Below are 11,109 nucleotides of genomic sequence, written 5' to 3'. Positions count from 1 at the left end.
AGGCTTAGGCTGGGTTAATTGGGTTCCTAAAGGGATTTTCAATCAATTTTTGGGTTTTTTTTTTTTTTTTTTTTTTTTTTTTTATCTTTGGGTATGTAATAAGCTGATGATTAGAGATCTCATGATTGGTGATTTTATACTCTATCATGCTCCGTCACATAAGATCATTTGGACTTGAAATGTTGATGCAATGAACACAGGGCTCCTTATACCTAGGATCAGATTCTTGATTCCATATAAAAGGAACAACTCAGCCAAAAACATAATCTGATGGTTAAATCCCCAATCTCCATGATTGATTTTATTACTCTATCGATTCCTTTGGGTAAGATTGGCTTGAAGAAAATACATACGATCTATGAGCAAGAGTGATTATTACTCAATCATTTACTATACATACATCGTACCCAAGAGTATGAAGTGAATATTTTTGTTTAAGTTTGAAGAAGGGAATGAAAGAGTAATAATTATAGAAATGATATTCTGAAATGGACTGGCAGGGTGTACGTGTTCTGGGGCTAGATTTGAAATGTCTACCCCCATTTAATTTGCAACTAATCCTAATTACTCCCTTACATGCGGTGTCTTCCATTTTATACTCCAATTGGTTACTAGTAAGTCTAGTGTGTATATATATATATGAAACTCAAAGCATATAATATATTCATCAACTCTACTTTCGCTTTGCCATAATTAGCAAGCTAGAAGCAAGTTAATTATGGCTTCCAAATTGATATGTTTTTTGGTAATCTTTTCTCTAACATCACTTTTTATGGGTGCTTCTAATGCTTGGCTTATGCAGCCAGACTTTTATGCCTCTAGTTGCCCTAATGTTGAACAAATTGTGTACAATACTATGAAGCAAGCCGTTAGTAAGGAACCACGTATGGGTGCATCTATTCTTCGCTTGTTCTTCCATGATTGCTTTGTCAACGTAAGTATTTTCGAATCTATAACCTTATTATTTATTTAAGTTTTTTTTTATTTATTTTTTTTTATTTTTTTTATTGCAATACCATGTTCTATGTACATTATTAAACAATATACTACGACGTATGAAAAATTATTATGCAAAGATGGGAGAATTTCGTTATTTCCTTGTAATGTCATTATTGATTGTAATATTGTTGCATTTTTCTAGAAAGAAAATGGTTGGGAGGATGATGATTAGTTTGGACAATTATGGGTCCCTAGACAATTATATAGAAGGTTTAGAGAAAATGATGGATGTTATCTACATAAAAAAAAACTGAGTGAGAAAATGAAGAATTAAAAAATATATATACTTCGTATATAATACTAACGTTACATGATCTATTGTCAAGGAAAAAAAAAATGCTTTACCTAGGGTTAGAGACCGGTTGCATAGTGAGGTTTGATCGCATTCATTAATATCATGAGAGACAACCCTAACCAATGGATAATATACAACTTTGATAGAAGCATATATATATATATATATATATATATATATATTAATAAATGATCTAATTTATTTTTAATATTGGCACAATGGTTAATTAAATATGATCCATACTTTTTAGGAAAAATCACATCTTTTTTGTCACACCCCTAAATAATAATAGATTAATAGAAGTACATACATAAAAGTCTTTGACCTAATTTTATCTCATAATGAATATAAAGGTTCATCCAAATAAATCATGTGATTAATTTAGTTATTAGAAATTATAAAAGAAATGTACGCTGAGTAGTAATTGTGAACAAAGAAAGTATATATGGCCGTTTTATATTTACGCTAAAGGATCAATTAAAATAGACTGGAATCAATATATACACTATATTGTTCATCTATTAGACTAACTCATTCATGTTTTTTTCATTCATTTCCGGTAACATTAGGGTTGTGATGCATCTGTACTCCTAGATGATACACCAACATTTACAGGGGAGAAAACTGCTAAAGCAAATGCAAACAACTCAATAAGGGGTTTTGAAGTGATTGATGCAATCAAGTGTAATCTTGAAGCTGCTTGCCCCCAAACTGTATCGTGTGCAGACATTCTAGCTCTTGCATCACGAGACGGAGTTAGATTGGTAAGCACATAAAACTCATAAAAATACTTTGGATTATAGATTTCATTGTGCACATAAATCTAAAGATTAATTAGTTTGTATTACTACTCCCTATCACTTGAGCTTCATTCATTGTTTAAGAACAAAAAGAAAAACATTAAAATAAGCCATATTGCTTACTTCCTCCCTATTTTCCAAGCATAGGAAAATTGAAAAATACATGCAATGTTTTAGCTAGCATCTGTAACAAAAATGTGAATAAATCTATAATCTATAATAATATATACAGTCTGGTATATAATAATATATATACTTTCTCCGTTTCTTTATAGTTGCAACATACACTTTATTGATATGGTATTTAAGACAAATAGATCTCACATGATATAATACACTTAAAAAGGGGTTAAGAGGTTGTTAGAGGTATAATCAAGTGGCCATGAGCTTTAAATAAAGATAATAGTACAATTTTCACCATAAAAATCTTCCATTTATGTGTGTTGCAACTATTATAATATTTTCATTATAGGAAAGTGTTGCAATTATAAAGAAACAAAGGAAATAATCCGTATTAAAAAGCGTTTCAAATTGCATTAATCTTGTCACGTCGCTCATTCCATCATCTTTAATTCATCTAAGTGTTAACGTTTATGTCATCCCTTATAAACATGCATGGTTGGTATACAATATGAACCCATTGCAACCACAAGTTTGATAATAATCCCATTTGCTTATCTAAGTTGAAGTACATTGCATTGTATTATTTCAGAACCATATTAATGACAATTGAAAATGAAAAATGAAGTTGAATACAATAACTCAAGACGTACATTGTCTATTTATCCCACCAAAACTAGTTATTCAATTTAAACACCTCAATTTGTTCTTATCAAAATTTATTATTTTTTAAGATCCTACCACTTGATGTACCTAACTATATGTTCTCACATTTGTAGTTAGGAGGGCCCACATGGAAAGTACCACTAGGTAGAAGAGATGCAAGAACAGCAAGCCTAAGCTTGGCAAACCAAAACCTTCCACCCCCACGTTCAAGCCTTGCTAACCTCACTTCCCTCTTTGCAAGACAAAACTTAAACATCAACGAAATGACCGCCCTCTCCGGCGGCCACACCATCGGCCTCGCTCGTTGCATCAACTTCCGACCCCACATTTACAACGACACCGACATAGATCCCACCTTTGCAGCCACTCGCCAAGCCAACTGCCCTAAACAAGCTGGGAATGGAGACTTCAACTTAGCCCCTCTTGATCGTCAAACACCAAACAAATTCGACAACGATTATTTTCAAAACCTTGTTCAAAAACGCGGTCTATTACATTCGGATCAAGAGCTTTACAATGGTGGTTCTCAAGATTCCTTGGTGAAGAAGTATAGTACTAATCAAGCTGTTTTCTTTCAAGATTTTGTTGCAGCGATGATCAAGATGGGGAACATTAAGCTTCTTACTGGTACTAAAGGAGAGATTAGAAAGAACTGTCGCGTTATCAATTAGATTATTGTTAATATCATCAGTTTATTTCATAATTCTGGTTTTAATTACACTTGTACGTACTATATATAAATGGAAATTTTGTGAAAAACTACCTATTATAGTTCAGAATTTGCGAGAAACTACCTATTAAAAAAATGTTGTAATTGACTACCTAATTTTCGAAAAATGTTGTAATTTACTACCTTACGCCGGATTATGAATGAGTTTGACCAAAGTTCTCCGATGTTGACTTGGTCACTTGACCATCACGTGACACTTAATGACCCTTTTCTTTCACCAAGTGTCACGTGACCAAGTCAATGCCGGAGAATTTTGGTCAAACTCATTCATAATCCGGCATAAAGGTAGTAAATTACAACATTTTAAAAAAATTAGGTAGTCAATTACAACATTCTTTTTAATAGGTAGTTTCTCGTAAATTCTAGATTATAATAGGCAGTTTTTCACAAAATTTCCTATATAAATATATGATTTGTATTAATTGTTGTTAGTGTTGTTACGTGGAAGTTGGAATTATATCCGAGTGATTTATGGATGTGAAAATTGAAAAGGACAGTGTAATTATGTACTCCATTTCTTACTCCGTATTATAAAATAAACTTGCATGCGAATGGAGTCGTATAATATTGGGATTTTTTACATCATAAGATGATGATGTGTCAGATTATAAATGGTCAATTATTTTTATTTATTTAAAAGCCTAAATGTATTATACATGTAATTTTTTTTAACAATACGTAATTATAGTTTTTTAAATTTAATTTTTATCTTTTTAAGATCATTTTCGAAAAATTAAATTAAATTAAAATTTAGAAAATAAAAAATTCATCATTTTTCAATAATGTTCTTCATTCATGTTCAACAATGTTCTTCATTCATGTCATAGATTAACAACCTATTCCCAAAATCATTGTTATTTGTGAAAGTATACTCAAATCCGGCCTAAAATCCTCATTAAAACTCATAAATGAATTGTTTTGTAGAGTTTCGCTTTTTTTAGTTTTGTTTTTTAGGTTCTGTTCATTAAAAAATCTCAACAACAATCTCATTTTTAAGTATTTGTTAAAGAAGAATTATATTGATAGGTGTTTTGCATATCATAGTGGTCGGCGACATAGTGATTTAGGTTGAATGATTGGCGTTCTTCCAATTGTATAATTGAGAAGACGACTATTTTTTTTTTTTTTCGAGTCCCATCAGTTTGATCGGCACAAATTAATTAATTTTTCGCAAACTTGTTCGTGGATTAGGTAGTGACCTAAACTACTTTTGGTCATTGCATATAAGAATTATATGCTCTGTTTATATTTAAGGCATTTACCTATGTATACGTTGGGCGTGACCTCATAATTATATACTAAACCATAGCATTGATGGCTACAAATCTACAACAAGGGGGTGAAAGGTATAAACTAGGAAAGAATATCTACAGTCAACTAATTTACAATTATTCAAGTCATAGGCTATAAACTAGGAAGGAAAATAATACACCTAACTAATTCACATTTACAAAGATATATACAATATATGTTTAGCATACAATATATTTAACACTTTCAAACATATATCATAATGGTTTATTGACGAAAGGTATATCAATTATTATAATTACCAAAATTTATCCTATTATTAAATATTAGTTATAATCTTATAATTTATTTTATAATAACCAAAATTATCCCTGTTTTATATATTAGTTGTTTTCCATTCAAAAAAAAATATGTTAGTTATTATCCTATAATTAGTTTAATATTGTAATTAACAGAATTTATCCTATTTTAAATTATGTTTCATATTTTTGAGAATGAATAAAAATTGAATGTTTAATCATGATGAATTTTATATTGTGATATAATTGAGTCCATGATGATGATGATGATGATGATGATGATGTTTAATTCTAGGACGGGTTGTGGCTTTTGCGGCTCATCGAAAGCACTGCTGCGCTGCTCTGCTGCTGCTGCTACTGCTCTGCTGCTGCTGCTACTGCTACTGCTGCTGCTGCTGCTACTGCTGGCTACTACTACTACTACTACTGCTGCTGCTGCTGCTGCTGCTACTGTACTACTACTACACATCCAAGAATCCGTTAGTGGGGCTCACTTTTGACACATCACTCATTTATTGGATTTAAAAAAATTTAAAAAAAGAAAAATCCTAAATTGCTAAACCAGCCACCACCGCCGATGGTTCCCACCACCGTCACCCAAACCTAACCCCCGAAGCTCCGAGACCGTCGCTGAACCACCGTCGTCACCATACCCGCCCCAAAACCTCCGATACTGTCACCACACCATCGAAACCCCAACCTAAACTAGCCGAAACCCCAACCCACATCGTCGCCGAACCACCGTCAGCCGAAACCTAACCCTACCCAGCCAAAACCTCCCAGCCACTTCGATTCCTCCTCGAAAAACCACCCCTGTACTTCCGCTTCACCTTCAAACCAGTCGAAAACCACTTTCGAAGCCCTAGCTAGGTCGATTTTGCGGTGAGGCGACGACATGGGTGGTTTTCGGTGGTTCGTGGTAAGGGTTTGCACGAACTGATTGGTGGGATTTGCGCGGGGGAGGGGGGCCGTGGTGGTGGGGATGATGGGCGGTGATTTGCCGGTGAAGGAAGGGTTGTCGGCGTCAGTATGAGTCTCCGACTGTGGAGTCGCGGCCGCCGGTGGTGGGCTAGTGGCTGGGTTAGGGTTATAGAGTGTTTTTCTTTTTTTTTTTTTTTTTTTTTTACCTTTATTTTTTAAACCAATGTCTTATTGCCACGTGTCTATCTTGGGTCCCACTAACGAATTTCATCCAAAATTCAGTTAGAAGGTGGTGAAATCAATTTTGGATTTTTTTGTGGTGTTATTTTCAAAAATCCAATAATAATAATAATAATAATAATAATAATAATAATGTCACTATTCTAACTAAATAGGAGAAACAAATTAATACTAGACAATAGACATGACCTATATATAATAAAATTTATGTAATTTCCTTACTTTATATAAGGTGGTTGAATATTTGTTTTAAAAATGAAAAGAAAATTATGTAGCTTACTTACATTATATAACACGCTTCCATATTTATATATTTGTACTCCAGGTAATTAATGACCTAAACATTTCTAAGTCATAACATTTTTATTTAATGTTATTTAATTAGTGTATCCTCTTTCTTAAAGTATCAATTGAAAGTCTAATAGATTTAAGTTTATCACTTTATAAATGAAAATGTTATCATCTTTAATTCATTGTTGTAACACTATCCTAAAATAGAAATATCACAATAGTAATAACACACTATAAAAAGGAATGTTTGGGGGATTTTCTATGTGACTGGCTTCAACGTGTGGCTGGGGTTACTCGGTCAGGGGTGACTCGAGTTAGTCCTAACCGAGTAACCCCTCAAGTAACCTCTAATTGAATATTCCCACGAGTAACCCCTGATCGAGTAACCCCTCAGGTAACCCATGACCGAGTAACCCCTCGAGTAACCCCCTAAACGAGTAACCCCTGACCATCCCTTCAAGTAACCCTTGATTGAGTAACCCCTAATCGAACCCCTCAAGTAACTTCTGACTGAGTAACCCCTGATCGAACCCCTCAAGTAACTTCTGACCGAGTAACTCGAGTAACCCCTAACCGAGTCACTTGAGTAACACCGGCCACATGGTGTGGCCAACCATATATAAAAATTTGTGTTCAAATTAAAGAATGTACACTGTTTAGGGTAAAAATTACCCCAAATACGTGGTCCAATCCTATGGTGACACGTGGCCCAATAAAGAGGTGACACGTGTCACTATAGGAAGATTATGACACGTATGAAGAGCATGAGAGCACCTAAAAAATAAAGAGAGTAAAGGCCTCCTTACATCATAAGGCCCAACTACCCTTGAAAGCCGCAAAACGGGGCCCTAGAGGGACACGTGCCCTACACTAATTGCGCAGCGAATCAGAGCACATATCTCTAGGTCACTTATTCTAAGGGGCACAAATTCCTACCCCTATAAATACCCTAATCATTGATGATGGGAGGGTGGATTGTGACATAACAATAAATAGAGCACTAAATTGCCCAACTTCTCTCTACTTTCTCACTCTAGTACTCTTTCCTTTTCAAAGTTTAAAGTTAAAATTTAAAAATTCCTCTGTCTCTCTCGGTTTCTCTAGTTACCTTCAAGATGTCTCATTATCTTCATCCTAATACCTTTGTATACCCTCACTATATGGGGAAAAACTTTCAACCTCTCCCAGTCCTAGAAGATGAAGCACCTATTAATTGGGAAAGTTGTGTTATTGGACGTGTGTGGGATGATAGGACTTTTCTTTATCTCTTTATCAGCGGCTACTAGCCCAATTTTGGCATCTTTGTGCCCCAGTGACGGTTTTCAATATGGTAAAGATCTAATATTTAGTTGTGAAACTTCTGAGGATGGCGATGAATTAGATGAGAGAGGGTGGGTCCATTTTAAAGGAATTTTGGTCGTGTTACAGCGCCTTCGGGAACATGCAGTACCAATGAATCTTAATCTTCATCTTGCTGAGTTGTGGGTGGGCGTGGTGGGTCTACCTTTACGATATTCTACTCCTTAAGTTGCGGCGGTTGTATTAGCTCATGTGGGTGATGTAACGAACTTTGATGAATCTAATGGTCAGTTTCCTATACTTTGCCCTTTTAAAATATTAGTTTGTTTGTCGTTACCTTTGATTGCTGGTTGTTATTTTTCCACATTTGACAATCATGTCACGTGGGTGAAATTTAAATATGAAGGGATCTTTAGATTTTGTAGAAAGTGTGGTTTAGTCGGACATAGTTCTACCTTGTGTGAAAAAGATCATGCTAAAATTAGTGGTCCTTTGGAACGTCATTATCGTCATATCCATGAGAATGGTGGTTATGTGCTCTTCGGACCCACGGACCTAGAATTATATTCAGACTCTTTGCAAGGAATTTTTCCTTCCCCAAGCGCTTAGACTACGGAGCTTTGGTTTGGAGCTCATGATGATGATGATCCGTTAGAATACGATGCGGATTCGCACCCCTCGGATTATGATGATGATGATGATGGAACAACGTTTCAAGGGTTTTGTTAGACTCTTCATCTGAGTCCACATGTGGTTCGGGCAATAAACGATCAGTGGCAAGTATTCCAGGGCTTTTTCCGCCCCCATCTCCAACTGCTTTCCGATCAGCTGATAATAATGAAGTCTTAAGCATGGATTTGGGGCCTAATCGTGCGATTAAGGGACAATTTGCGATAGTTAATCATGAGGCTCGAAGAGCTCTATGTGTAAGACATGCAACTCCTTCTAATTCAGGTTGGCAATACATGAGGGGCTGGCAAAATAAGGATACATGTGTCAATGGATGGAGTCAACAACATTCTTCAAATGACGGTGGAGCTTTGCAAAGATTTTTGGGAACTTCTGTGAGAAACAAGGACCCTTATCGCCAGGTTGTCTCCGGTTCTTATCCACTTTATGGATTGGGTTGTGACACGGAAATGGGCCATCAAGCTCTCACGTGGGATCTGAATTCAAGAATAATCTCTTCTGAGTTTATGCCAAATACTAATCCATCACCTGATCCTTTTATGCGCTTCTCCTCTTATGCAGTGAGCCGACCCAATTCTAATTTACAACATAGCCCAAGCTACCATGTACTTCTCCTGTGGGCCAGATCTGACCTGATATGGGTTACTTAAATGATATGGATTGTTTTACCCGGGCTTCTCCAATGGACCAAACGGTTCCGGACCTGGATCTGTTTGGACATGGGTTTTCTCCTCCTCCCCTTGGTCCATCAGGCCCTTTTTTTGAGGTCCCCTTTGAAGTCGGACCTAGAAATTGGATGGGAGAGGAATCTGCTCAAAAATATCCCTTTCTTTCTTGATCTTTTTCGGCGACCCTTCCATTAAGCTCCGGTTACAGGGCCGATTCGTCTTCACAGCAGTTCTCACTCTCTTTGAATCTTCAAACTCATGGGCCGTCACCTCCTTCGCCATTCCAACGGATTATTCCCCGACGGTTTCTGAATCTCCGCCTTCTCCAGCTTCACCTACTGAATCTTCTTCAGCGACTCCGACTGCTCCGAATGCTCCAACTGCTCATCTTGAGGATATGGCTCCGCGTTCTCCTGGTAAACTTCATCTCTGATCTTTCTCTCCTATTAAGAAGAAGGGAAAAATGGTAATTAAATGGGTGCGACAGGTTACTAAGGTGTGACTGGCTAAGCGTGAAGCTTCTGCTGTAGCTCCGTCGGCCTCGCCTATCCTGGAATCGGAGGTGGGTAGTGTTTGCTCATCTGGTTGTTTGCCTTGTGTTCTTCCGTTCAAGAAGCGTAAGGGTCTAGATGGTTCGGTCTCTTCTAGCAGCTTGTCTGATGTAGGTTAGGTGGCTCCCCCTCCAGAGCCTTAAAGACAGGAATGAGAATTGGAGCATGGAATTGTAGGGGCATTGGGCAAGCGGACTCCCCTAAGGTTCCATACATTATGTCCTTGTCCCACTTATGGGTTGGATGTTGGTTTTTTGATGGAAACTATGCTCCCTGTAAATAAGGTTTTTATAAAGGATAACATCTATTCCTATTTTGGGTAGTTGTGGTTTAGATGCTATAGGTTTAAGTGGTGGGTTTGTAGTATTTTGGTTAGCTCCGGGTTGGTAGACCCGATATATATTTCTCCAAACTTTGTAGCTTGTAAAATATCAGTTGGAAATGAAATAAGACATGTAGTGTTTGTGTATGGTGCGCATCATTTAGCTGATAGATTAGAGGTTTGGACTTCCATTTCTAGCTTTGTTAGGACTCACCCTAATGTTTTGTTGATTGGAGACTTTAATCAGGTTGAATACCTTTTGATAAAATTGGAGGTCTGCAATTTCCATGGCATGCTTGATTTTATTCACTGGCGTCTAGATTTGGGCCTCATTAATGTTCTTTTTTACTGGTCCCACTTATACTTGGACTAATGGGCGCATTGATTCAAATCCGACTTTTGAATGATTGGATCGAGCCTATGCGACGTCTGATTGGTTCATTCAATACCCAAACCCGAATGTGACTCATCAACCAATTCTATTTTCTGATCATGCAACTATTATTTTCACTGACACGATGGACATGTCGCACTTTCGCCAGCCATACTGAATAGAAAATTGGTGTTTGGCTGCTAAGGATGTGTCGGAATTTGTTACTTCCATTTGCCTCGAGAACTTTCAAGGTTCATCTCAATTTTCTTTGTCTCGACGGTTGGCTGTAATCAGGGATAAACTCCGTAACTGGTGCTTATCTCACAGGACGTCATAGGGGATTAATTGGAGAGCTTTTTTGTCAAGAGGTCACGACAAGTTTGCAGGCGTTGCACTCTCCATTGGCTTGCATACTGTTTCTTAATAACCGTAATGAGAAGGTAGAGGAAGCTCAAACTGTTTTTTTGTACTAGCGTTAGCGCACGAAGGTTTGGTGGGATGCTACGGGTGAATTTGGTTCGAAACTGCATTTTTCGGTGGTTCAGGCCAGGAAGGGTGCAACATGATTCACATTCTTAAAGACTCTTCAGGTGC

At 36.7% G+C, this 11,109-nt stretch overlaps 1 protein-coding gene across 1 annotated transcript; it reads left to right on the top strand.

Annotated features, from left to right (window-relative positions):
- Positions 1-648: 648 nt before the first annotated feature.
- On the top strand, positions 649-3,639 carry LOC110738926 (peroxidase 4-like). Its single transcript, XM_021919383.1, has 3 exons — positions 649-934; positions 1,864-2,058; positions 2,994-3,639. Exons 1-3 carry the CDS (start codon positions 719-721, stop codon positions 3,549-3,551), a joined length of 969 nt encoding a protein of 322 aa, XP_021775075.1. The 5' UTR covers positions 649-718; the 3' UTR covers positions 3,552-3,639.
- The last annotated feature ends 7,470 nt before the right edge of the window (positions 3,640-11,109 follow it).

This window comes from Chenopodium quinoa, unplaced genomic scaffold (assembly GCF_001683475.1).
Source record: "Chenopodium quinoa cultivar QQ74 unplaced genomic scaffold, ASM168347v1, whole genome shotgun sequence".
Classification (NCBI taxonomy): domain Eukaryota; kingdom Viridiplantae; phylum Streptophyta; class Magnoliopsida; order Caryophyllales; family Amaranthaceae; genus Chenopodium; species Chenopodium quinoa.
This window is presented reverse-complemented; position numbering and strand designations above follow the sequence as displayed.

Excerpts from the sequence above, each read along its gene's own strand:
- LOC110738926 (XM_021919383.1), top strand. The coding sequence starts at position 719 with ATGGCTTCCAAATTGATATGTTTTTTGGTAATCTTTTCTCTAACATCA. Across the intron at positions 935-1,863 it reads TCCATGATTGCTTTGTCAAC|GGTTGTGATGCATCTGTACT; the intron begins GTAAGTATTTTC and ends CGGTAACATTAG. Across the intron at positions 2,059-2,993 it reads CACGAGACGGAGTTAGATTG|TTAGGAGGGCCCACATGGAA; the intron begins GTAAGCACATAA and ends TCACATTTGTAG.